Here is a 27638-nt window from a genome sequence, read left to right on the forward strand (position 1 = left end):
GAACTTTACCACCCCCAGCTTATACCACCACCCTTTGTTTCCCCGAAAGACTGGTTTTAGGCAAACCCCTGGGAGAGGGCTGCTTTGGGCAGGTGGTGTTGGCGGAGGCCATTGGGCTGGACAAGGACAAACCCAACCGGGTGACCAAGGTGGCTGTGAAGATGCTGAAGTGTAAGTGATGCTTGTGTCCCTGCAAAAACAATCCCTTCCCTTTCCAAGCAAACTGGGGGCCTCGGGCCATTGCCCACACCTGCTACATGGCCTGCTTAGGGATGTCCGGGAGTGGGGGGGCATTCTGCACCCCAAGATCACTATGACCTCACTTTGTGCCTTGGCATCCACCTGCGTTGTCATCAGGTGTTTATTCTAGATCCCGATGCCAGCTGATTTTCCTGACGTAGCCTCTGCCCTACGTATTACCACTTATGGCAACACCGGCTCTCGTAAGGGGGATGGGAGGATAAATTTGGATGTGAAAAAGGGCGGAGAGAAGCAAGTCCCAGAGAAAAGGGACCCCTGGGTGCTCACTGCATCCCCCTCCCTTAGTTTTTCTCCTGTCGGCCTCCCTTCCAAAGCAAACGAGTCTCAATTCCCTTCTCTGGCTTGTCCATAAAGCGGATGCAACAGAGAAAGACCTGTCAGACCTGATCTCCGAAATGGAGATGATGAAGATGATTGGGAAGCACAAGAACATCATCAACCTGCTGGGGGCCTGCACGCAGGACGGTAGGCGCCGGGCCTGCAGCCTTCCCACCCGTGTCGGGAAGGGGCTCAGGCGGGAACCCCGGGCTTCCTGCTGCCTGTCTGTCAGGGAGCAGATAGCTAGCTGGGGTGTCAGCGACCCGGCATCTCTCAGCCACGCTTCGGGAAGTGGGTTGGGAGGAGAGTTTGGTTTAGCAGTAGTTGGAATGTGCTTTTCAGGGTCTGGGCTGGTGCCCATTGGGGTTCATACAGGTACCAGGATTCACACACACCGTGTGGACAGGAACAGCTGAGTTACTGTGGTCTAGGTTAGGGCTCTTGCCCCCAACTTTGCTTGGGAACTTCCTGGACTGTGCAGGGAAGAATGATTTTGCTGGGTTTCTTTGGGGAGTTGGAACGAATTTGCGGGGTTCCCTAAAAAGGGGAGGTTAGGCTTGGGGAACAGGCTCACAGTTCCCCCAGTGCCATTGGGGGCGGAGTTCCTGGGGGGAAACTAGGCCCGTGTGCCTGCGTGGCGGCCCTGACGGCCTCTCGGTCCTCGTGTCCCCAGGCCCCCTGTATGTCATCGTGGAGTACGCCTCCAAGGGCAACCTCCGAGAGTACCTGCAGGCCCGGAGGCCGCCGGGGCTGGAATACTGCTACAACCCCAGCCGTCATCCCGAGGAGCAGCTGTCCTCCAAGGACCTGGTGTCCTGCGCCTATCAGGTGGCCCGAGGCATGGAGTATCTCGCCTCCAAGAAGGTGCGGCTCCTGAAGGCTCCCCTGGCTGGAGTGGGGGACGTGCGGGCCGCTCCTAGGGGACGTCAGAGTCAGGAGAGCCAGTGCGGCCTTGTGGCCTTGGGGTCAGGGTGGATTAGGTTCCAGTCCGTGCACTGGCACTCTCTGTGCAGCCTCAGGCAGCCGCCTCCTTACTTTTCCTCAAACGTGAAGTCAGAATGATACTGCCTGCGTTGTAGAACAGCTACCGGGGGAAAATGAGGTCCTGTGAGGGACTTAAGTACAGCTTTCGGTGCTCGGTAAATGCTGCTTTGTTTGAACCCAGCCTGGTGTGGATGTGCTTCGCCCGGGGAGATGGGGCGTGCGAGCTCATACACACTGGACAGAAGCGAAAGGTTCCGCTTGCTGGGTGCAAATCCAACGCTAAGAGCTGGGAGGGGCAGGGAAAGGGGTCGATGTGGAGGGTTTGCTGGAGTGATCGAGGGGCCCGGAGCTGGGGGCGTTTGGACGGCTGGCTCTGACGTGCAGGCGAGAGCCATCGTAGCGGGCAGCTGGACCGTTCCGGGAGGTCGAGTGGTGAGGTGGGCGAAGGCTGCCAGGGGAGCGGGCCCACAGACGGCTGCAGACCCTCCCCTGCGCCCCGCCCTCCTGACTCCCATCCGTCTTCCCTTCCTGGCTCCGCAGTGCATACACCGAGACCTGGCCGCCAGGAACGTGCTGGTGACGGAGGACAACGTGATGAAGATCGCAGACTTCGGCCTCGCTCGTGACATCCACCACATCGACTACTACAAAAAGACGACCAACGTAAGTGCTGGCGCCGCCCCCGGTGCCCGTCCTCTGCCCGGGGCTCCGCTCCACTGTGGCGGGGTGAGCCGAGTCCAGCCCGGCATGTGCCCCCGCGTGCCCCGGGCCACCGCCAGTGTCCCCGTGCTGCTTGCAGGGCCGACTGCCTGTCAAGTGGATGGCACCCGAGGCCTTGTTTGACCGGATCTACACCCACCAGAGCGACGTGTGAGTCTGACATAAGCAGTTGCCAGGGATGCCGGGAGAGAGTTTCCTGGGCGGTAGAGTCTGGCATTCCATCTCTGAGAGAAAAAAACCTTGTATGTGCCCCTTCAGACTGTTCCCGGAGGTCATGGTCCCCTGGGGTCCCCTGGGGTTAGGGACTTGTGTTGGGGGCCGGGGCCGGGTTCAGGGCGTGTGCCTGCCGTGCTGGGGAAGGAGAGCGGCAAGGACTGCAGGGTGGCCTAGCTCTGTGCCCGGAACGCTCCTCCACAGGTGGTCTTTTGGGGTGCTTCTGTGGGAAATCTTCACTCTGGGCGGCTCCCCGTACCCTGGCGTCCCTGTGGAGGAGCTTTTCAAGCTGCTGAAGGAGGGTCATCGCATGGACAAGCCCAGTAACTGCACCAATGAGCTGTAAGCGGGAGAAGATGCCTGGGGTCCAGGCCTGGGCCCCGGGGGAGGGATGGGCTGGGCAGGTAGAGGGAAGAAGCGGTGCTTAGCCGGACACCGCGGCCCTCCCCGGTCCCTCCGCCCACGGTCCCTCCGCCCCGAGCCTCGTGACCAGCTCTGGTCCTCCCTCCCCCGCCCTCACCGGCCTGCCTCAGGTACATGATGATGCGAGACTGCTGGCACGCGGTACCCTCTCAAAGACCTACCTTCAAGCAGCTGGTGGAAGACCTGGACCGCATTGTGGCCTTGACCTCCAACCAGGTGAGGCTGCCCTGCCCAGGCCTGCAGGCCCCGCGGGCCCGGTTCTCTCTGATCCTCCGGCCGCCGCCGGGGGGACGGCGCGGGTCCAGCGTCTTTCTGTCCCCTCCCACAGGAGTACCTGGACCTATCAATGCCCCTGGACCAGTACTCCCCCAGCTTCCCCGACACCCGCAGCTCTACCTGCTCCTCTGGGGAGGATTCCGTCTTCTCTCACGAGCCCCTGCCCGAGGAGCCCTGTCTGCCCCGACACCCGGCCCAGCTGGCCAATGGCGGACTCAAACGGCGCTGACTAGCACCCCGCACCCCTCCCCAGACTCCATCCTCAGCTGCGGCCCCGGCCCCGCTCCCGCTGGACTCACCGCCTCCTTCCTGCCCGTCCTGCTGGCAGGAGCCAGCTGTCGCCCCCGAGCTCCCCCCTCCTCCTCCTCTCAGCCTGCCGCTGACACAGACGAGCAGGGAGGCGGGGACTTGTTGATGGCCACTTGGTTCCGTCCCAAATGTTGGACCGAGACCCCTCCCAGCCGCCTGGCACTGCCTGGAGGGTCAGGCGGTGGAGGCACAGGCAGCACGCGAGGGAGAGCCGACCGAGCTTTCCTGTGTTGGTTTTGTCTGCTCCGTGCAGCCTGTGTTCCCGTGGCAGGTGCCTGGTCCTCGGGCTGCAGCAGGAGTGACGGGGGGTGGTCAGCACTCGGGCCTCCGTGGAGGGCGACCTCTGCTCCAGATGGATGGTGCCAGTGGCTTATTAATTCCGATACTAATTTGCTTTGCTGACCAAATACCTGGTACCGGAGGATGGGGACGCAAAGGCTGGGAGCAGTGTCGTGGCCCTGGGGCCCAGCCCCAAAGCAGGGGCTTTGTACATAGCTATGAAGAAAACACAAAGTGTATAAATCTGAGTATATATTTACATGTCTTTTTAAAAGGGTCGTTACCAGAGATTTACCCATTGGGTAAGATGCTCCTGGTGGCTGGGAGGCATCAGTTGCTATATGTTAAAAACAAAGAAAAAAGAAAAAAAAAAAAAAGGAAAATGTTTTTAAAAAGGTCATATATTTTTTGCTACTTTTGCTGTTTTATTTTTTTAAATTATGTTCTAAACCTATTTTCAGTTTAGGTCCCTCAATAAAAATTGCTGCTGCTTCATTTTTATACGGGCTGTGTGACACGGGAGAGAATGTCAGCTGCAGAGGAACGAGGCTGACGGGCTCTGGGGCTGTCTGTCCAGAGGGCACTGCGTGTTCTCTGTGGTCCCCACTCCCAACCGGCTTTTCCCCTCAGGTCCTGCACTGAGGCCTCCGGACGAGCCTCCTAGCTCTGCGATGCTTTCGGAAAGGCAGGGAAAGAAGACGGCTGCGTGCTGGGCAGGGAACAGAGAAGCTGGGCCCGGGGCCAGGCCCTGCGGCCCTCTCCACCACGGACCGATTCCTCGGGGGAGAGGCTGAGGCCAGGTGGGGTCTGAGGGTCAGACAGGGAGCTGGGGGCCGACCTCAGAAGAGCCAGCAAGTAGGCTAAGCATGATTCGATGAGGGCCTGCAGGCACCCAGACCCAGGTGCGCGGCTGCCCCTCTGTGTGGGTGTGGTTTTGCCCGTGCTTCTGTGTGAGGGAGCACTTGTCCCCTAAGATGAGCTTTACCTTCAGGCCCCCTTGCTTCACGTTTCTTGTCTCCCAGGCTGTTCTGTGTCCGTGATTCCCCCTCCCCCTACCCATCCACGCTTCCCGAATTCGTGGGATCAGACTGCGTGTGTTGGGACTGTTGCACATCTTGGCTTCCTATGGTTCTTCTTATACAAACTCCACCCCAGCCCTCAGGAAAGGGAGAACATTGTCTGAATGTTTGTGCTTTGGCTGCTTGGAAATTGTCTTCCTCCACCACCTGCTAGTTAGTACTGCCCTCACCAGGTAGGTCCTGGGGTCCTGGCTCCTTGGAACCTCAGTGCTCAGCCTACTGGTACTCGGCTTCTACCCCCAGATCTTGCTCTTTGCTGGATTCCTTCTGAGTGCAAAAGGAAGTCCAGTATGCTTTCATTCCTGTCGGGAGAATGGGCTTGCTCCTGAAGTTTCCTTTCTGAGCTATTTCTTGGCAGCTGCAGCACTGGCCACTGTTGTAAAGTTCTCTCTTCTCCTGGGTCTCCTCTGTGAATGAATACGCAACTGTCAACATATGGTGATTTGTGTGTATGTTTAAAGAAGGCATACGTTGGCAGAGCCAGGAAATGAATTTTAGCACTTAAAACCATTTGCCTGGGCTTCCCTGGTGGCGCAGTGGTTGAGAGTCCGCCTGCCGATGCAGGGGACACGGGTTCGTGCCCCGGTCCGGGAAGATCCCACATGCCGCGGAGCGGCTGGGCCCGTGAGCCATGGCCGCTGAGCCTGCGTGTCCAGAGCCTGTGCTCCGCAATGGGAGAGGCCGCAACAGTGAGAGGCCCGCGTACGGCAAAAAAAAAACCCAAAAAAACAAAAAAACATTTGCCTGACACCTTCTAGTGGGGCCTTTCCTTGTAAACCCGTGATGATTTCTGCCCACGGCTGTGTGGATGGATGGATGATCTTTTACAAAGGGCTTTCTGTACCTTCGGGAGAGGTGCTGGGAGATAGAAGGCACTGTTATTGTAACAGTGATGTCTTCGCTGTTACTACTGAAATCCCCCGTGAATTTCCCGAGAGACTGAGTTGACTGGCAAATAAAAGTGAAATTGACCTGAGAGAAAATGAAATGGCCATTTTACTTAGATGACCAGATTGGGTCTCCCGAGGAAAGGAATCCAGCTTATCTAATGAAGATGTCGTGCTGTCAAGGCACTGAGTGTCTGGTTTCCTGAGGGTTAAAAGATTAGGGCCTGGGATCACCACAGCATCGATCGATACTGCCTTCCCGCCCTTTCTAATTGCCACAGGCTGGGGAGCATCCGTCCCCGGACACCGCTAATGTACCGTATTGATCTCAAGTAAGATCGAACCTCAGCTGGAAAGAATCTGTCTCAATGACAACGGAGTCGCTGTGTTGATCAGCCGCCAGTGGGGGGAGCCAGCAAGCCAGAATCAAAGATTAAGTAACGTGCCAATCGGCTTTCACGTTCCGTTAGTCTGACCTTACCTACAGCTGTGCGCTGGTGGTGACCGGGAAATCTTTAGTCTAGGTTTTAATGTTATAGAGCATTTATTCGATATCACCAGTGTGACCTGTAATGATCTAAATACAGGATTAGACATTGGCACAGTGCAGGTCCACACATGTCAGATGCCACCAACACCTTTCTTTTGGAGCAGAATTCTCAGTGTATGACACAAGGGCCAAGTCTGACATCACCACTGAGGTTGGGCTTTAGAAAATGCCTAAAGTTATACTCAGATTATTAGCAGCCGGTACAGCCACGGTATCTGCATCTGTGGGGAAGAGTAGAGAGCGGGGGAAGGAGACAGGCTTCCATTCCCTCAGCTTCTGAGAGCCAGATTGGCAGGAACCCTGGTGTTCAGAAACACTCCGTTGGGGCAAGTTCTCTCTAGGTTGGCACTTAACAGTATTTATGGCCATTTACACGGTACTGCCTCCCAGATGCCCGTGTTGGTGCATGGACCTGATACAGTTGCTGCACGCACCAATTAGAGGTTTAAGTGCCTCTCGTTCCTCCAGGAGGCCTAGGGTCTGTTAAGTACGGTGTCTTGAGCTGATCGCGTACATCTCTTCCCAACTCTGCATTGTTCAGTGGCCTCCTGTTGGTAGCCTGAAAATCAGCCTTGTGGGAGTACTTACATCACCGGAATCTGCGAAGGCTACAAATCGGGGCTCCCCCTGCAACCACGGCCCCTGCCAGAGTTGGGTGTTAATCATTTACCAGAACACCGCTAGCTCGGTTTCAGCAGGGGGCTGCATCTAACGATCATGGGACCCACCAGCCAAGTGCTGTCAGTGATGAAACAAAGCAACAACCTTGACCTCTCTGAGGACTATCAGAAGAAGGGGAGGAGACGTGTGTCAAGTGTCTTAGATGCCTATTTATGAAGCAAAAATGGGTGAAGTCCAACTGAGGTCCAAACCCCTTGAGCTAACCAGTCCCACTCTGCTCATGGGGAAAGCCAGGAAGAGCTGTAGAGCGGCCCAGCAGCACCCGTGAGGCATCCAGCTGAAACAGGGTTGAGCAAGTGCACTAGCTCCTCCCTTTCTCACGTGTAATACCTGAAATGTGAACTAAGTAAACAACCATCACTTGAAAAATGGGAAAATTTATTGTGAATCACCTTACGAAGCCAATGCTGAGATGCCCAGAAGGCCGCACGGTCGGGATTCGTCATAGTCGAGGCACTGGCGTTCCTCGGCAGGACACGGTGAGGCAGAGAGGAGGTTTAGGAAGCACTTTAAAGTGCATTTCCTTGCTGCAAAATGCTGATGACATTCCTCATTTGGATGATCCCAGGTGGGGAGATTTGAGTTTTCCTTGGTTCCATTGACTCCCATGTAACTGCTTTCAATTTCACAGCAAGTAAAGGAATCCAATTTCATCACCCACAGCTGAAATGCCTCTCCCCTTCTAAGCACTCCCCAGGGGAAGAAGGCTGGTGGTCAGCTGCAGGGCGACCTATTTATTATGTTAAGTTTTTTCAGTATGGACAACACCGAAGACACCCAGCGTAAATATCTGAACGTAATACTTGTTACTGGGTAACGTAGGGATTATATCAGACTCTAACAACCCCTGTGACTAACAGATAGTCTTGTTTGTGACAGACAAACAGACCAGAAAAACACACACCCAGCACAAACAAATGGTTAAGTCTTAAACCCTTAATTATGTTTCCTAGCAAATGGAGGCTAATGGAAGCCATATGTGCTGGAAGAGTGGCAGCCTCCCAGATCCCTGCAGCCTCTGCAGGCCCGAGAGGGGCTGTCTCAGAACAGCCAAGCAGCAGCCAAGTCTTTCTGATTGCCAGTCTGTTGAACTCCCCATTTGCTTCTCCAAGAAGCTTTTTCTTCTTTATATCCAGGAAGACTTAACTGGGGAGTTATATCCATTCTGTCTCAGAAGGTACTTTGTTTCCAGGGCACTGTTCCTACTGATGGGTCAGTCTGAAAGAGTTGATCAGGCACTCTCACCATCACTGGCTTCGGAGGTTCCCAAGTTCTTACCCGGGTTACCAAGCCAGAGGAGACAAGAGGTTTCTAAGGCACCAGGCTGATTCCATTATGCAAAAAATTTCCTCCCTTAGGGCCTCCCTGGTGGCGCAGTGGTTGAGAGTCCACCTACCGATGCAGGGGACACGGGTTCGTGCCCCGGTCTGGGAAGATCCCACATGCCGCGGAGTGGCTGGGCCCGTGAGCCATGGCCGCTGAGCCTGCGCGTCCGGAGCCTGTGCTCCGCAACGGGAGAGGCCACAGCGGTGAGAGGCCCACGTACCGCAAAAAAAAAAAAAAAAAAAAAAAAAATTCCTCCCTTAAAGGACACGAAGCTGTTCGAAAACAACATGGCTAGTGGGCCTTACACAAGGTCCAGTGGGATGACCTGTTGCTACAGGGAAAATGGACTTTGCAATTATAGTTTTCCAAATGGTCTGAACTTGGTCTTGCTGCTGACATCATCTGAATGGTTACAAGGCCTCAAAAGACTGCCCCAAGGACTAAATGTCTGATCTTATATCTGAAACCAGACATAGGTAGTCTCTTGGCTGGGATGTCCTTTACGGATGCCATTGCTGAGGGCAGGAAGCCAGAGAGAGGGCGCTCCATCCCCCATGAGTCCTTATGTTCCATTCGAACTAGGCTTGCTGTTCTGGGTTATCTTGTGATTCTGCCTGGAGTGTCGGGGTACAAAACATAAGGATTTCAGGGACCGGTCACAGTGAGAAAGGAGACATGCAAACAAGGCCTCAACATCTGGGAGTTCATTGGTTCTCTCCTTGGTCCTCAGGAGTCAGCAAAGCCACTCCACAACTCAACTCTCCCGTGACCCCCTTCTGTTCACTGCAGCAGGCTTTCTACCCTCGCCCCCAAATGGGGACAGTGGATAGATAAGTAATTTCTTATTTACATGCACTTCTCCTAAGATTTAAAGTGCTTTCCTGCTAGTATTTCCTGACATCTGAAGCCTGTGCGAAATACACAACATATGGGAACTATTTCCATCTGGCGCAACAGAAAATAAGAATCTGCCTATGTTGTAATTAGCTTCTAGACTTAACATGTTTAGGTCTGATCCACGATTGCGTTTGTTGATTCTTTTTTTTCTTTCACTTTTGGGTCATGGAGTTTTTAAAAAAAATATAGTGGTTATAAAGATGACTAAAGTTCAGCCTCCAGCTTCCTGTTTGGAAGACGGGGAGACAGGGTGCGGTGTTTTGCAACAGTTATAATTCTAGATTCTCACTGCCCTTAAAAGTAACTAGAGGGAAAGGGTTTTCTTTTTTTAGAAACTTACAGCTTCTTTAGCAGAAGTCATGGATCCTTTACGCAATGAAATAGGCTTTGATGGTGTGAGTGATGAGGTAGCTGGCGGCAGCTGTATCAGTTCTTCATCCTTAAACAGCAGAGCTGAGAGTTGGGTTACTGACTTACAGCAAAAGGTATATTGGATCTACAGTCACCCTGCCATGGCTACCAGGAGCTTGAAACAGCTACTTCACCTCTGGCACTGGACTCAACAGGCAAAATCTGGAACCTAAATACATATAGCCAGATGTTGAACTTTCTTAGAAACAGATCAAGCAGTACCAAAAAAAAAAAAATCCGTATTAAAGAACACCACTGTATTGAAATTCAGTTTCATTCAGGCGGTGAAAAATAGAGAACTTAACTTCTTGTTATTTTCACTTAAGCAAATGGAAAGTAATTGTCTAACCTTAGTTCCCTTCACTGGAAGTACTAAACCCACCATATTCTCTTTAGATTCAGAGGAAGTGGGTGATCCCACGGGAATATCCATCTTGGGAGCCTAGGGAGAGAAACGTTTTATATAAGCTAAGCCTTCTGTTCTTCCTGGAACTCAGAAGCACTTCTACGGTAGTCAGTACTTTCCAGCACAATTTGCTTTCCACTAAATCCCTGACTTCCTTTATGAGTAACATATGAAGTACATGTCCCTGAAATAGTAACTTAGTACCATTTACCTTTTGAGTTTTGAGCACCCTAATTAGATTCTGATACTTAAAATCCTGTTATTAACAAGCTATTGATTTGCCAATTCTGATCCTGTTCTCACTCTCAAAAAAAAAAAACACAAAAGTTGCCATTTCTCATTAACCCATCAGTTTCTAATAGCATTGATATAACTTAGTCGAAAGTGACAGCGTTATCATTTTTGGTGTCTAATAATAAATGATAAACTTGTCTGACTTATTCAAATGGTAGGTGCTGCCTAACAGATGCCCCTGCAACACCAGGAAAATGGAGGGAGGGAGTGGTATTTTAGAAGAGCTAGCTAATCTGTCTTCAACAATTACATTTATTAGATTTGAAAAGTATATCACTGCTCTTTGGAAGTAAGTAATTTCTTCATGTACTTTGGAGGAAAAAGGGCTACGTATATCCAAAACTATAGTATATTCAGTTTGATGTCTCTCAATTCTCTACTGAACCTAGTATGCTACTTGTTTTCATTTTGTATATATGGAGAATAGAAGTTTAGAAGCATGGATTTAAAAAAACAACAATAAAATGCCTAGGAGCTTGTCCTTAATTCTTAGGTCTTTATTAACCATTCCAGAAAGCAACATCTGGATTAAGAGTTTATGCCCCTTTAGAATAATTCTGAAACTCGAATTTAGCTCTAAGACATTTTGCTACTCCAAAATTTCTTTGCTACTGAAGGGCAGTCTAAAAATGACAAATAGGGGCTTCCCTGGTGGCGCAGTGGTTGAGAGTCTGCCTGCCGATGCAGGGGATACGGGTTCGTGCCCCGGTCCGGGAAGATCCCACATGCCGCGGAGCGGCTGGGCCCGTGAGCCATGGCCACTGAGCCTGCGTGTCCAGAGCCTGTGCTCCGCAACGGGAGAGGCCACAACAGTGAGAGGCCCACGTACCACAAAACAAAATAATAATAATAATTAATTAATTTTAAAAAGTAAAAATGACAAATAGCTGGTCTGTCTCAGAGAAAATGTTAAGAACCCAGCAGCCTATTAGAACATGGTTTATGTTCCAGAATTGCTCCTAGTCTCCCTAGAATCCTTCTGGGCAAAGCCCAAATCCAGATTAGTCTCTGGAAACATGGAAAGGGAAAGCAAGATGGTGTTTCCTGAAGTACATTATTATTATTTATTTTTTATTTCTTTGGCTGTCCTCCACAAGCTTTACTGAAGATTAGGATCCTTAAGTGTTAGTTTTATTCAAGTATCACTTGAGCACATCCAAAGCATACTGAAATATGATTAGGCCCTACCTCTTCTAAGACCCTCATCTCACTTCCCTTTCAGAAGTCACATTTATGAATCAGGTCCAAAACTACTGAAGTACATTTTTCATGCTAGACGTTGTATCATTTTTGTTGGCTTGCCCAAAGAGTCAATACCATAACTAAGATTTAAAATGATTGGTCCTCACTCCAAAGTACTTAGTTCAATCTGCTCAGTCACGAGTGCAGCATCTTCTATCATTGATGCATGTTCTGAGTCAGACATGAAGCCACAAAGCAGGGAAGTGAGAGGCCCTTTCTGATGGACCCAGAGCAAGATGCTCTAGTGATTGGGCCAGTCCTGGGTTCTTCAGTAAAACACCAGGAGAAAAAAAGGCTGCTGAGTTCAAGGCAATAAAAAAATGATTAAGGAAAAGAGTTGAAGGAAGACAAAAAGAATTGTTTATATTCTAGATTGGCCATTCACTGCTTTAAAAGTAATAGAGGGCTTCCCTGGTGGCGCAGTGGTTAAGAGTCCGCCTGCCAATGCAGGGGACACACGGGTTCGTGCCCCGGTCCGGGAAGATCCCACATGCCGCGGAGCCGCTGGGCCCATGAGCCATGGCCGCTGAGCCTGCGCGTCCAGAGCCTGTGCTCCGCAATGGGAGAGGCCACAACAGTGAGAGGCCCGTGTATCACCAAAAAAAAAAAAAAAAAAAAAAAAAAAAGTAATAGAAATCTGGGAACCTCCCTGGTGGTCCAGTGGTTAAGACTCCCCCTTCCAGTGAAGGGGGCTGCAGGTTCAATCCCTGGTCGGGGAGCTAAGATCCCGCACACCTCGCAGCCAAAAAAACAAAACATAAAACAGAAACAATATTGTAACAAATTCAATAAAGACTTTAAAAATGGTCCACATCAAAAAAATCCTTAAAAAAATTAATAGGAATCTGGACAAATGAAATAGACATGAAAGAACAGGAACCATTCAGTCTCAAAGGAGAAAGAATGGTGGGGAAAAACAAAACAAAAAACCCCACTCAACAGACTAGATACTTAAGGAGAAAGAATAAACTGGACTCCTAATAAGACTCCTAAATCAAATAAGGCTCCTAAAGATAGTAACAGCTACATAGCTAGAGGTGGTTTGAGTGATTTGCATTTTTAAAGGAATTTTTAAAAAGATTTTTAAAGCCACTTGGGCCAAATTCCAAGATATGCCAAAAGAAATGCCTACTCTGACTGTAATGGGAAATGGAGGTTTGCAGAGAGGCCCCAGTCATGGGGTCCAGATTCCCCATCGACCCAGGACTTACCTCCCCACTGAGTGGTATCTCAATTGGCTTTGGCTTCACGTCTATCAGGTAGAAGGTTCGGAACAGAAGCAAAAGAGAAGGAGGGACATTCTCCTTCAGGTGGAGGTCCTGCCACTGGAGAATGGGGGGAGGATGAAACGTGACAATCACAGGACGTGAGAGCTGGACCCACGGTCATCTACTCTTCCCTGGTTTTACCGCCCCCAGGCGCACGCTGAGTACTAAGGGCTGAACGAGGACAGGGACACGTCTCCTGGCTTCTGCACCAGTGCTTGGGCCCTGCAGCCTCTCACTCTCAGAGTCTGAGAGGGAGGTTCAGTTAAACTCTCAAACCAGTTGTGGATCAAAGTAACTAAGTATCTTCTCTTCAGTATGAAGTCGATAATGTGAAAGAATACATCAGCCTCATTCATAACCAAAGAAATTAACATTAGAATGAGACGTAAGGTTTCAAGTACCAAATGGCCAAACTTTAAATGCATGTATGTATATGTATGTGTATATAGATAGATATAAGACATGCACAAGAGACAAAATTCAAAAGGTAGATAAAATCTAATGAATAAAAATAAGCCTGCCTTCTACCCTATTCTCTAGCTACCCTATTTCCCTCCCTGGAAGTAACCGCCGATACCAGTTCCTGATACAATATTCCAGAGATATTCTGTGCATATAAAATAGATATTTATATGTTTATCTTTACACCAAGGGTGACATATACACACTGTTTTGTCCTTTGCTTTCTGAAATATCTTGGAAATTGATTCATACCAGATGATGTAGAGCTGCCTTCTTTTTAAACGTCTGTAAAGGAATCCATTGTACAGAAATGCCATAATTTGATTATTCTATGGTTTTCCATCTTTTGCTATCATAAATGGTGCTGCAATAGATAACCTTGTAGATATATCATTTTGCACATGTGCAAGAATATAGGATAAATTCCTAGAAGTGAGATTTCTAGGGCAAAGTAAATGCATTTTTAAAATTTGAAAGCTATTGCCAAACCTCCATGGAGGACTTTACCAGAAATGCATGAGTGCCTCTCTCCTCACATCCTCTCCAACACGGTGTGTCACCAGACTCTGACCTTTCCCAGTGTAACAGGTGAATGTGGAATCTCATAGTTTTTTGTATGTTTGTTTGTTTGTTTTTGGCTGCACCATGTGGCTCGTGGGATCTTAGTTCCCCGACTAGGGATTAAACCCTGGCCCTCAGCAGTGAAAGTGTGGAGTCCTAACCACTGGACCACCAGGGAATTCCCAAATTGCATAGTTTTAATTTATCTTTTTCTGAAGTTAAGATGTTTCCTAGGTTTACCATTTTTAGCTTTTCCTTTCTGTGAAATGTCAGCCGTATCCTAGCACAGGATTTTTGGAATAACAATACAGAGTGCTGAATATTGTATGGTTGGATTCGTATTCTCACCCCCTTGAAGTGTATTGTAAGATGATACATCCTTTTAAGAAAGCAATTTGACAGTATGAAGTCACTTAATACTCTATGTTCAGGAAACAAATGATGTTTAAATACCCCTTGATAACATGCCCACCTTCCAACCAGAGCAGGTCCGACATGGAAGAGGAAATAGCTACCTCACGGGGTTCAAAGTCAACAGTGCCTCCTATTCTGAGATAATTTGTGTACACTCCATAGCACTTTGTACAATTACAGGAATGAGGATTGTAACAGGAGTTATTCCTTTGTTGTAAAGCATTGACACTCAGTTAAAATCTGTTATTTGAGGGAGAGTATGTTATCTGAGGGGAAATCTGTTACAAAGCTAACACTTGACCCTGGTTTGGGGCACAAACTGGGAAAGCAACCCCAGCTGAGCCACCGGCAAGGTGGCTCCAGATGGATTCACACGGATGACAGGCCTTCTATCAGAGCTTTTGCCCAGGCCCTTATAATACCCAGAGGAAGTACAATTTAAAGGTGGTCCCAAGATTTCCAGTCCCTCGTGTACCCACACCTTCTCCCAGTTATTCAATTAAATGCTAATCTAGGTGCTGCCATGAAGGGATTTTGCAGATATAATTCAAGTCCGAAGTCAGTTGACCTTAAAATAGGAAGATTACCCTGGTAGGTCTTGCCTAATCACGTGAGACCTTAAATCTGCTGCTAGACGTCATGTGAGAAGTTCACGCAGGTGGAGGGGCCTCCGGGGCTGAGAGTAGCCTGGGGTTGGGAGCCAGTGAGGAAATAGGGACCTCACTCCACAGCTGCAAGGAACTAAGTTCAGCCAACAAACTCAATGAGCTTGGAAGTGGAGTCTCCCACACAGCCTCCAGAAAGGAAAACAGCCTGCACTTCTGACCTGCGGAACCGTGAGCCTGTAATGGGTGCTGCTTAGAGCCCCTACATTTGTGGTGGTGTGTTAGCAGCAATAGAGAACTCTTTAATAGGGTACCTACCGCGTCTCTGTCAAAAATAAATCCAGGGCTTCACTGGTGGCACAGTGGTTAAGAATCCGCCTGCCAATGCAGGGGACACGGGTTCGAGCCCTGGTCCGGGAAGATCCCACATGCCGCGGAGCAACTAAGCCCGTGCCCCACAACTGCTGAGCCTGTGCTCTAGAGCCCGCGAGCCGCAACTACTGAGCCCACAAGTGCCACAAGTACTGAAGCCCGCGCGCCTAGAGCCCGTGCTCCGCAACAAGATAAGCCACCGCAATGAGAAGCCCGTGCACTACAACGAAGACCCAACGCAGTCAAAAATTAATTAATTAATTAAAAATAAATAAGTCCAGCTTCTTCAGCTGCCAACGGCTCAACTAAACAAGGCAAATTAGGTAAGACAGCAAAGCAGAAATCAAAAAACGAGGTCTGCAGATGGCAGGGGAGAGAGTTCCGGGGCAGAGGGTCCAGTAAAGCTGCTCCTTGCCTCTGTGAGCTGCTGCTTCAGCTGCTCCTCAGTGAGACCCAGTGACCGCATCCCCCGGGCCCTGCAGGCCGCTTGCAGCTCTGACACGCTCAGAGCACTCACCCCTTCCTTGGCAGTTACCTGAAACAAATGTAAGGAACGGTATTGGATCCTTTGGTTCCAATTTTACCTAATTCCAACAAATCAGGAGAAACGCAGAATCTGCCACTTTCCCACGTTGTCCCCCGCGCTGACTGCTGCAAAGGCCAGGCACTTAATAAAGCAAGGTGACCTCGGGAGGTGCAGCGGTTGACATGAAGGGAATCCTGCCAACAGGTATTAATAATATCAGAGAAGTTGACAGAACTCCTCAACTGCCTGCCCCCGAGGTAATTCTTTCCCCTCTTGCGTTGCCTTTCGCCTGGTTGTGACATTTCTACTCCACTTCCCTTTCGCGGCAGCTTTAAGACTCATAGAAAAATATTCCACTTGAGAAGCTGTCAATGTACCATTTGTTGCACGTCCGGGTGGTGGTCCTCCCCTAACCCCAGGAACGGCCCCAACTCCCCGGTCTGCAAAACTCCCTCAGTAAACAACTTAACACAGTTTCTGCTTGGTATGACCCCAAACTGTGGCACTTCTGGGACCGGCATTGTTTATTCCAAAGTTCTAAAAGCAACCACTAAACATCTAAATGGGGCCGATGGGATCCTGCCTTCTCAGTTCTGGGAGTTCTGTTCCCTCAGGCAGAATGCTTTTAAAGCAGCTGATTCAGATTCAAGAAACATTATTCCCACTCTTTAAGGACTCTAATTAGTAGCTATAGTCCAAATGGTGCCCTTTTCTTCCAGAAGATGTCGAGGTCCTGCCTTCCCTCCCTGCGTTATCCTCTGCCACCCCTTCTTACCAGGCGGGCTCACCCAGCTGCGTGGGGAGAAGCAGAGGGGAGGTACAGGGGGTCGAGCGCTGGCCTTGTCAGTGGAATCTACTGTTCTCAGGGATCTACTGGGTTGCTGTTCCTTCCCAGCAGGCCCTAACTGCTTTAGATTAGTCCCAGCTAAGACATCCAAACTACTAACTGCTTACAAGGGCCTTCTAAAGAATACGACAGTTGTCAGTGGTTGTTTAAACCAGTGGTCCCCAACCTCTTTGGCACCAGGGACCGGTTTCGTGGAAGACAACTTGCCCACGGAGACGGGGGTGGCCGGGTGAGGAGGCGGATGGTTCAGATGATAATGAGAGCGATGCGGGGTGGGGGGCAGCAGATGCAGCTTGGCTCTCTCACCCGCCGCTCACCTCCTGCTGTGCGGCCCCAGTACCTAACGAGGCACAGGCCGGTTCTGGTCCGTGGCCCGGGGCTTGGGGACCCCCTGGTTTAAACCACTCATTCTGCCAGAACCAGCCCCTGAGCAGACCTAACAGAAGACACTGCACTTTGTCACAAAGCCACCCTAAGACAGTCCCCAAGGCCTGGCTAATTCCCTACAGCTGTAGTTCAGCTCTTACTTCATCATCTGCTTTTATAGACTTCAGCTTCATCAGGAGCTGGAAGCGGAGCAGATTGTTGGTTCCAAAGGACTGCAGTTCCAGCAGTTTGCAAAGGGCCACCAGCTGAGATCGATCGAGGTGCTCCAGGGTCAGCTCATCCTCAAAGAGTTTGGAAAAGCGAACTATCTCCTTTGTGCTGGGCTTGTGGCCTGTCTGGACCTAGGTAGTAGGACGAAGGGGCTGATTAAAACGTGCTTCCGGGCTTCCCTGGTGGCGCAGTGGTTGAGAGTCCGCCTGCCGATGCAGGGGACACGGGTTCGTGCCCCGGTCCGGGAAGATCCCACATGCCGCGGAGCGACTGGGCCCGTGGGCCATGGCCGCTGAGCCTGCGCGTCCGGAGCCTGTGCTCCGCAACGAGAGAGGCCACAACGGTGAGAGGCCCGCGTACCGCAAAAAAAAAAAAAAAAAAAAAAAAGTGCTTCCTACTTAACTGAATCTTCCCTGTAGACTATTTGAAAGACGCCAAAGCATTTATGGATTGTGTCTTCTGTCTGGAAGTGGAAGTGGGCCCTGTGTTACAAAGAGGAGTTAAAAAAAAAAAATCTGTCGGAAGTCAGCCTAAATCAACTGAAAACTGAGGAGCAGTTCAGAAGTTTGAGTCTCATTCTACTGTTCTTTCCAAGAAGTTATCAACATCTTCAACACATTGATGGCTTTAAGATAGGTTTTTCTGCAAACTCCCATAAATGTTTGCAATATTATATCTCTGTAACTTAGATATTTGCAAATTCCCAGATTATAAACAAGTTGGAAGCTCCATGATGATATGTTGTCTGGTTTTATATAAAAGACTGACACCTGTTTGATGTAGGATGAGAACTGGGTGGAGGCATCCCCCAGCTGCACCCTGTTCCTCCTTGCCATTTCTGCAGTCATTTCTTTCTTTCTTTCTTTTTTTTTTAATGTATTTAATTTATGGCTGTGTTGGGTCTTCGTTTCTGTGCGAGGGCTTTCTCTAGTTGTGGCAAGCGGGGGCCACTCTTCATCGCGGCGCGCAGGCCTCTCACTATCGCGGCCTCTGTTGTTGCGGAGCACAGGCTCCAGACGCGCAGGCTCAGTAATTGTGGCTCACGGGCCCAGTTGCTCCGTGGCATGTGGGATCTTCCCAGACCAGGGCTCGAACCCGTGTCCCCTGCATTGGCAGGCGTATTCTCAACCACTGCGTCACCAGGGAAGCCCCTGCAATCGTTTCTTGAAGGAATTTTGCTAGTTCCAACTTTGCAGCCATTTTCTTTTTCTGTTTTTCTTCCTTCATAATAGAAGAGGAAAAGTTAATCAAAGTTAATTCTTCGTGATTACAACTTGGTAGATAAAGATGAGAGAAAAATAACTGTGGCTTTGTTGTTGGTCATCCCTATTTCACATATGAATATTATTTTCAGACCTAACTGAAGGCGCTCTGTGATAACCAGAGCAAATTAAAAAGTAGCCTTGGCTTCCCTGGTGGCGCAGGGTTTGAGAGTCCGCCTGCCGATGCAGGGGACACGGGTTCGTGCCCCGGTCTGGGAAGATCCCACATGCCGCGGAGCGGCTGGGCCCGTGAGCCATGGCCGCTGAGCCTGCGCGTCCGGAGCCTGTGCTCCGCAACGGGAGAGGCCGCAACAGTGAGAGGCCCGCGTACGCCCCCCCCCCACCAAAAAAAAGTAGCCTTGATTTGCAGCTTGTTTCCTTAATCTTACCTTTTATTTTTCATTGATACAATGATCATAAATATTTGATAGATCCAAAATGTCCCGTCAATGGAAGCTTTTGTCACTATTTAGAATAGATACATACTGTCTCTTAACCTGGTGCAAGCCATCTAGGCCGTTGGTCAAGTCAACCCCTAGTGTGAGTGGCCCCAGATTTTGCTTGGGCCACAAACTAAAGAAAACTAGGAAATTAACTCTAAGCTAAAGTAGCTTACGGGTTAAGAAGAAAACAGAAAGAATCAATTATAAGACAATGAGTGAAGTGCTATAACAGATATGAACAAAGCACTATATAAAAGAGAATGTATACTCTTAAGACACTATGTTGACCAGTATTTCTAAATCCTCATTCATTATCACAGATGCAGTGTGGTAGTATTTTCAAAATAACCATGATCAGGGTGGGTAGAGAGGAACAGGAATATATATGTGTGTGTGTGTGTGTGCGTGTGCGTGTGTGTGTGTAGTATATATATACACACACACACGTATATATATATATACACATTTCCCCCTTAAGTTGCCCAAGAGATTCTAATAACCAGCCAATCACAGCGATCATTGATTTTTAAAGAAAGATCTTAAAAGAATCAGCCCCCCAAAATTACACAGTGGCAATACCATCATTAAAACCCATTTAGCCATCCACTTCATTCATCTGTATCCATCCATCCATTTATTTATTGAGCATCCACTGTGTGCTAGATGCTGGGATAAAATGAGCAAAAACAAATAAGAATCCCTTCCCTCATGGAACTTGTAGTCTAATGGGAGAGACAACCATTACTGACTAATGATAATCTAGTAATTCCACAAATTAATGTGAAAGCATATGAGATAAGTACCATGAAAGAGAAGCGCATGATCCTGTGACCTGGTGTGAGTGGAAAGCTAGCACACTCACGCTCCCTCTCGTGCTCCCCTTCTGTTCATGGAACAAAGCAAAGAAGACAGTATTTTCTAAAACTGTGGCCGTGATGTGTATATACGTATGTCTGGGGAATGAGTAGTGCTGAGGAAAGAGGAATATTTAGATAAATCACTTCTTCATCCCCCCATCTTCCTGCATTCACTAATGCCTTCCATGGAATCCTATGGTATTAATTCTAGATCCTTTCTACTTTAAATGTAAATAAACTAAACCACTGCCAGGCAGTTAAATATTGCAATTTGATTCTACCCCTTAAATCTGTCTCAAATCTTTTTTTTTTTTTTTTTGCGGTACGCGGGCCTCTCACTGTTGTGGCCTCTCCCGTTGTGGAGCACAGGCTCCGGATGCGCAGGCTCAGCAGCCATGGCTCACGGGGCCAGCCGCTCCGCGGCATGTGGGATCTTCCCGGACCGGGGCACGAACCCGTATCCCCTGCATCGGCAGGCGGACTCTCAACCACTGCGCCACCAGGGAAGCCCTATCTTCTATTTTTTTAAAAGAAATTTTATTTTATTTATTATTATTATTATTATTATATTTTATTTATTTATTTATTTCCTTTGGCTGTGCCTGGTCTTCGCTGCAGCACTCGGGATCTTCGCTGCGGCATGCATGTGGGACCTAGTTCCCTGACCAGGGATAGAACTCAGGCCCCCTGCATTGGGAGCGCTGAGTCTTACCCACTAGACCACCAGGGAAGTCCGTCAAATCTATCTTCAAGTTTTTACTCCTGATGCAACTTTCATAATTCCGGCTTTTTCATCTCTCTCTTGTGCTGCTGCAAAAACATTGCGGCTGATTTTCCTCACTTGGCTCTGCCCTCTTTAATCCTTCCTGCCAGGAACTTGTTTTTCTGAAATACAGCTCTAATCATGGTTGATTAGATTATTTAGATTGATGTAAAACAGAGATTACTGTTTTTCTCACCCCCTGCTTACATATACCTTCCATTACTCACCACTGTCAAAGTCTAAATTCCTTAGGGTGGTAGATGCTTTCCAACCTGACCCCAACACATCACGTTTGTCTCATTTTCTCCCATCCATCCCCTTGTACTCCCTGCTCCAACCACAAAGAATCAGTCAGTGGTCTCCGATTGGCATACTCTTTTACACTGTTAAGCCACCTTAAGTGCTATTCCTTCTATCCAGAGTGCCTTTCAAACAGTGTGGTAAAATTCTACTACTCTTGAAGTCTCAGGTCCACGGTCACCTCTTCCGTGAAACATTTCCTGGTCTGCTTTAAAAGTTGCCCTCTTTGTCCTCTGCTAGTGTTGTGTCCACGCCTTCGTCCGTCTGTCTGGGAGAGTGGCACAGATGGAGAGGATGCAGGGGCTGCCTCGGTTGTCCAGCCCTTCACCTTCACAGTGACCGTCAAAGAAGGACACCCTCTTCCCAGGGACTACTCACAAGCACTAAATGGTCTGTTTGGCTGAATAAATCATGCCTACTGTTCAACTAGTCACTGCAGTAACAGGTGATTTTTGTTTATTTTTTAATGGTAAAAGGTTAAAACTGAGTGGAGAAGGGATAGTTTTTTTCAGCAAATGATGCTAGAAAAACTGGATATCCACAGGCCAAAAAAAAAAAAGATCTTGACACTCATGTTACACCTGTCACCAAAATTAACTCAAAACTATAAAACTCCTAGAAGAAAACACAGGAGAAAATATAGGTGACCTTGGGTTTGGCAGTGAGGTTTTAGATACAACACCAAAAGCATGATCCAAGAAAGAAAAAAAATTGATAAGTTGTACTTCATTAAAATTAAAAAGATTTGCTCTGAAAAAGACACAATTAAGACTGGGAGAAAACATGTGCAAAACACACATCTGATAAAGAACTTGTACCCAAAATATACTAAGAACCCTTAAAACTCAACAAAAAGAAAACATCCCGATTAAAAAGTGGGCAAAAGATTTGAACAGACACCTCCCCAAAGAAGATACACAGATGGCAAATAAGCATGTGAAAGGATGCTCAATGTCATGTGTTATTAGAGAATTGCAAATTAAAATAACAATGAGATACCACTACACACCAATTAGAATAGCTAATAGTCAAAGCACCAACAGCACTAAATGCTGATGAAGCCACAGGAACTTTCGTTGCTTGCTGGTGGGAATGCAAAATGGTACAGCTACTTTAGAAGACAGTTTGTTTCTCTTGAAACTAAACATAGCCTTACCATACAATCCAACAATTTGCTTTCCTAGGTATTTACCCAGATGAATTGAAAGCCTGTGTCCACACAAAAACCTGCACATGAGTATTTACAACAGCTTTATTGGTAATTGCCAAAAACTGGAAGCAACTAAGATGTCTTTCAAATAGATGAATGGATAAATGGTGGTACATCCGTACAATGGAATATTATGCAGTGCTAGAAAGAACTGAGCCAGGAAAAGACATGGAGGAACCTTAAATGCATCTTCTAAGTGAAAGAGGCAGTCTGAGAAAGTTACACACTGTATGATTCCAACCACATGACATTTTGGAAAAAGCAGAACTATAGAGTAAAAAGATTAGTGATTGCCCCGGGTTAGGGGAAGAGGGAAGAGGGACTAAAAGGTGGAGCACAGGGGATTTTTAGGGCAGGGAAACTATTCTGTATGATACTGTGATAGTGGATACATGACATTATTTTTTTTTTCAAAACCCATCGAACTATACAACACAAAGAGTGGACCCTAATGTAAAATATGAGATTTAATTAATACTGATATATAGATATTGGTCCTTCGATTGTACCAAGTGTACCACATGAATGCAAGATGCTAATAATGGGGGAAATAACAGGGGGAGGGAGGTATCTGGGGACCCTCTGTACTTTCTGCTCAATTTTTCTGTAAACCTAAAAACTGCTCTAAAAAACAAAATCTATCAATTTTTTTAAAAAGTTTAAAATCCTACATACCTTTTTGGATTCACTTTCAAAAGTTGATGGCAACATCTCTGGGAAGAGTTTCAGAAACGCTGGCAATAAGAATTCCATGAAGGGGACAGTGATGAACACCACAAATGGAACCAGGCGGAATAAATCAGCACACGTTCTCAACAGCTAAAGAATCAAATGCATATGCAAATAGTCATTATTTTAGGACACGCCAAAAACAAAAACAAAAGCCTGCCTTGGTTCTTAAAGTGTTAAAAAACCCAAGACAGATTTTCTGCAGCTGTTTATAAAATGGAAAGGCCGGATTTTCCTCTGTACCATAGCTCTGAAGTAATATTTATGGGATATCTTCAATGAAATCTATGACAATCAAAACATGTTATTGGTGTCTCTGAGCTTTCATCTAAGTTAAGGGTCTGTACTTTAATAACGTGGTATCTGTTAAAATTGCTTTTTCAAATGCATATACTTAATATATTAACAGCAGTTTCTACTCCAGATGCACAGATCAAACTTGAAGCCTCTCAACACTTTGGAGAAATTAGAAAACAATTATAACCATTCCATGGACAAATATACACAAATTTTAAGAACCCTGCCTAAAGTTGTACAGCAAGTCAGTTGCAGACAAGTAAGAAATTCTGGTTCTCACCATGAGTTACTATTCCTACTCTGGGATTTTTAAGATGAACTTGAACTTAAAAGTTGGTTCCAAATACTTCATTTTAACTTTCTATTTTCTTTCGCAAATATGACTCTTGCCCTACCCTTCATCTCTCTCGTCTGGTCAGCACCTGTCCGTGCAACAGCCTCCAAACCATTCTGGCAGCAACTTTGGTGTCAATCCAAAGCAAATAGAATCCACTGTGATAATATTTAAGTTCATCCATAATTATTTGCCTATAAGATCACTTTTCTTCCTTAATCTTCACTCCAATTTCTTCTGTTGGCTGAGGGCTTGGCACCTGTGGCTTCTTTGTGGTTTGCTCCAGCTGAGGTTTACCCGGGACCTCCTGCAGCCAGCAAGCAGATGTGTGCAGCTTTTGTATTACTCTAGTCCTTAAGTGAAGTACTTTATGGCCTGTCTGAGTAGGATAGGAGTACTTCTTGCTGTCACAGTTCTTCATATATGTTTTATTTAAATGGGAATCTGGTAAGTGAAGAAATGCAAATGATGGGGAGTGAGAAGAGCTGGTGGGATGGACACAGTGGCTAGGGAATCTGGAAAAAAGAGCAACATCCTCTGAGTGGAGCACATACTATTACACGACCAAAAATTAAAGAAATAGATATTTTATCTGGTAAAGATAGAACAATCGTTTTAAGCCCACATATTAAAAGTAGATTATGTTCGTGAATGAATGAAATATAACTGTTTAGCCCAATTGAAGGATAGTATGCTTTATGGGTGAATGATATACTCTAAGAGAAATATTAATAAGTTAATTCCTAAGAATAATTGCCGTACTACGAGTTAGAAACGCTGTGACTATTGATTTAAAAAGCAAACATTCTTTTACCCTGGGTTATGTTTGAAAGTTTTGTCTCTATTATCATAAAACAGGTGGAACATCTGTGTCTTTAGCTACTCTACTGATGATAGGAATATTGGTTGAACGAGACATTTCATGGTCCCTGTGGGGATAAACCAATCACACAATACTGCTTTGTCTATGCAGTGCCCAGGGACTCCTTCAAATGAGAGGGACTTACTACTGAAATGCCCTTTACCTAAGATTCCTAAAGAATGTTAGGAATAAGAGGTAGAATTGGGCTCCGCATACAGATGAACCGGTTTGCGGGGCAGAAATAGAGACACAGATGTAGAGAACAAACATGTGGACACCAAGGGGGGAAAGTGGCGGGGGATGGTGGTGGTGGTGGTGGGATGAATTGGGAGATTGGGATTGCCATATATACACTAATATGTATAAAATTGATAACTAATAAGAACCTGCTGTATACAAAAAAAAAAAAAAATTCAAAACAAAAAGGAATTGGGCTCCCCAGCCAGGGATCTCTACAATCTAGTTTCGTGACAACTCACAATCTTCAGCTAAACTGACACATCAGATTGTTTGAAAGTAAAAATAAGACCCAATTCAGTACTTTAAAGACACATCAGGGCTTCCCTGGTGGCGCAGTGGTTGAGAGTTCACCTGCCGATGCGGGGGACACGGGTTCGTGCCCCGGTCAGGGAGGATCCCGCGTGCCGCGGAGCGGCTGGTCCCGTGAGCCGTGGCCGCTGAGCCTGCGTGTCCGGAGCCTGTGCTCCGCAACGGGAGAGGCCGCAACAGTGAGAGGCCCGCGTACCGTTAAAAATAAATAAATAAATAAGTAAGACCCATCTAGGCAAAGACAACTTCTGGCAAAGAGACTTCTTTGGGCAAAGAGATGGCTTTTTCCATTCTTTCAGACTATTTTTGAAGCATGCCAAGTATAGCACTTTTTGAATGGCCAAAAGGGAAAATGTACAACATATCTGGCACACAGTAAGTTCTCAGTGAATATTCTTTGGAACAAATAAGTGATAACAGACCTTACTGGGGCAGGTATATGCCCTAGGATTGGCTTGTTTACCAGCCGTTTTACTCCTTTTTACATCTAAGGGCCTCATTACAGAGGTGTCACTACAGAGGTGCCATTACATCTTGTATCTTACCTGTTCCCACACTTCTACAGAATTACTCAGCCTGAGTTCTAAAGCATATAGAAAATCTGGGGTAAGTTTAAATACATTAAAATGTCAGCTTCCTAAAAACCAACAAAATTAAAACCAACAAAGCTTTAATTGTGTACTAAGCCTATCCTTTTACATGTATCTTTTCCAACTAGAAGAATAAAGTTTATATAAATATTGGAGGGTGGAATTCCAAGGCTTGCCTTGCTCGGGCAATAGCTAAGACTGTTTTATAACTGTAGAAGGCCATGTTTGTGTTTGTCTCAACAAGTCAACATAGGGACCTAGACAGAAGGAGTAAGTAAACAATTCAGTACTTTATTTTTATTTTTTTTATTTTATTTTTTTTTTTTTGCGGTAAGCGGGCCTCTCACTGTTGTGGCCTCTCCCGTTGCGGAGCACAGGCTCCGGACGCACAGGCCCAGCGGCCATGGCTCACGGGCCCAGCCGCTCTGCGGCATGTGGGATCTTCCCAGACCGGGACACGAACCCGCGTCCCCCGCATCAGCGGGCAGACTCTCAACCACTGTGCCACCAGGGAAGCCCCAATTCAGTACTTTAAAGACACATCAGGGCTTCCCTGGTGGTGCAGTGGTTAAGAATCCGCCTGCCAGTGCAGGGGACACGGGTTCGAGCCCTGGTCCGGGAAGATCCCACATGCCGCGGAACAGCTAAGACCGTGCACCACAACTACTGAGCCCGCGTGCCACAACTACTGCAAGCCCGCGCGCCTAGAGCCCATGCTCCGCAACAAGAGAAGCCACTGCAATGAGAAGCCCGCACACTGCAACAAAGAGTAGCCCCGGCTCGCGGCAACCATAGAAAGCCACCAGGCAGCAAGGAAGACCCAATGCAGCCAAAGGAAAAAGAAAAAAATCAATTATACAGATATCAGGATTTAAGTGTTTTTAACTATTGCAAGGGTAGAAATTTTGCATATTCTATTCAAGGTGTAAAATTTCCTTCAAGTGCATTTCCAACAATCACGAATAATATTTTCTTAGCCCTGGATTTGAGAATGGTTATTTGAGACCCCAACAAGTAGAAATGATCTCGAATACGATGATGGTCATGATGGTGATATGGTCTTCAAAGACATTTTGATTTCTGGTCAACAGTACTGAGTAATTTACTTGAACGGTTGCCAAGTAGTTAAGAAATCAAGACAAACTTATTTGTAGCCTAAAATTACAGGTAGACAGTAAATATTCTGGATTTGTTTTCAATTAGCTTTTTTCCATACTTGGAAAAGCTGCTGCCAACATTTAAAGATTGAAAGTACTCACTCAGCAATGAAAATATGCATGGCACCTACTAATAATTCAAGTGGAGGTAAACGGGTTTCCTATGCTAGTGATCCTCCAAAGAGCCCAAACTGAGCTTTAAAACTTTAAATAAGCTTTACCAAAATTTTTCTGCATCCTACGGCGCTCTTCAGCCAACGGCATCAAGAGCCTTATTATCTCGCAGTGTCAACTCGCTTTCCTGAAGCTGGGAAAGGAGTAGCAATCCCTCCGGTATGGAAACCTCAACCACAGACCTGACATTTTGAGCAAGAATTCAAATGATACTTCGGAACATCTGCACCCAGACCAAGGGCGGGTGGTCCCCTGCTGGAGGAAGGCCAGACCCGATCGGGCAGTTAATCTGCTCTCGGGCCACGGGCACTCGCCGCCTGGACTGTGGGCAACCACTTCCCAGGAGTGCCCGGCCGTGACCGGGGCGGGGCGGAGCCAGGCGGCGAGCCCCGCCTGCGCTTATGCGCCGCCACGCCCGCTCGCCCGGGCCCCAGGCTCCCCTGGTTACCTTTGCTTTAGATTCTCGACGTCACGGGGGCAAAACGCGCTCTCGGCCTCCCCAGCCGGTGACTTTTGTGCGCGTTGTGTGTTGCTGGACTGTGTTTGCTGTGCTGGGGTCCCGGGGCGGGGGGCGGGGTCTTTGGTTTTTTTTTGGAGCGGGCGTGTTGCAGGCACGGGGGCCAAGAGCCTTGGCGATCCAAGTTTAAGGAAGGAAGGCGAGAAGAATCGGGACACAGGGTACGGAAAAGAAATGAGGAAGCCAAGCATGGAAAGAGGGGGGATGGAGGCTGAGCCCCAAAGTTGGGGTGCGGGCGGGGGGCCGAGGTCAGGGGCTGAGGAGAGCGCGGGGTGGGGCCTCGAAGCTGTCTGGAAATCTGGGCGCTGTTAGGAGGAGCAGGATGCGGAGGGAAAACAGGCAGGCGCGGTCCACCAAGTAACAGCCTGAGGACTTGGCCCGCCCAC

At 47.8% G+C, this 27638-nt stretch overlaps 2 protein-coding genes across 6 annotated transcripts in view; one reads left to right on the plus strand and one right to left on the minus strand.

Moving 5' to 3' along the window:
• Positions 1-4278, plus strand: part of FGFR1 (fibroblast growth factor receptor 1) — a gene marked incomplete at its 5' end in the record, with an annotated part of 40736 nt that extends 36458 nt beyond the window's left edge. For all 5 annotated transcript variants that reach the window (XM_079726668.1, XM_079726669.1, XM_079726670.1 and 2 more), the window contains 8 exons: positions 50-171; positions 616-726; positions 1253-1443; positions 2104-2226; positions 2363-2433; positions 2701-2838; positions 3030-3135; positions 3248-4278. In XM_079726668.1, the coding sequence (XP_079582794.1) occupies positions 50-171; positions 616-726; positions 1253-1443; positions 2104-2226; positions 2363-2433; positions 2701-2838; positions 3030-3135; positions 3248-3424 (1039 nt within the window). In that variant the 3' untranslated portion in view covers positions 3425-4278. The remainder of the gene's footprint in view (positions 1-49; positions 172-615; positions 727-1252; positions 1444-2103; positions 2227-2362; positions 2434-2700; positions 2839-3029; positions 3136-3247) is intronic.
• A 19189-nt stretch (positions 4279-23467) lies between these two features.
• On the minus strand, positions 23468-25627 carry LETM2 (leucine zipper and EF-hand containing transmembrane protein 2; the record flags this gene model as incomplete). The annotated part of the gene is given in 3 exon segments (XM_079726673.1): positions 23468-23605; positions 23609-23918; positions 25581-25627. Coding segments are annotated over 3 exon segments (495 nt in total).
• Between the last annotated feature and the right edge of the window lie 2011 nt (positions 25628-27638).

Source organism: Hyperoodon ampullatus (genome assembly GCF_949752795.1).
Source record: "Hyperoodon ampullatus genome assembly, chromosome: 20".
Taxonomy (NCBI): domain Eukaryota; kingdom Metazoa; phylum Chordata; class Mammalia; order Artiodactyla; family Ziphiidae; genus Hyperoodon; species Hyperoodon ampullatus.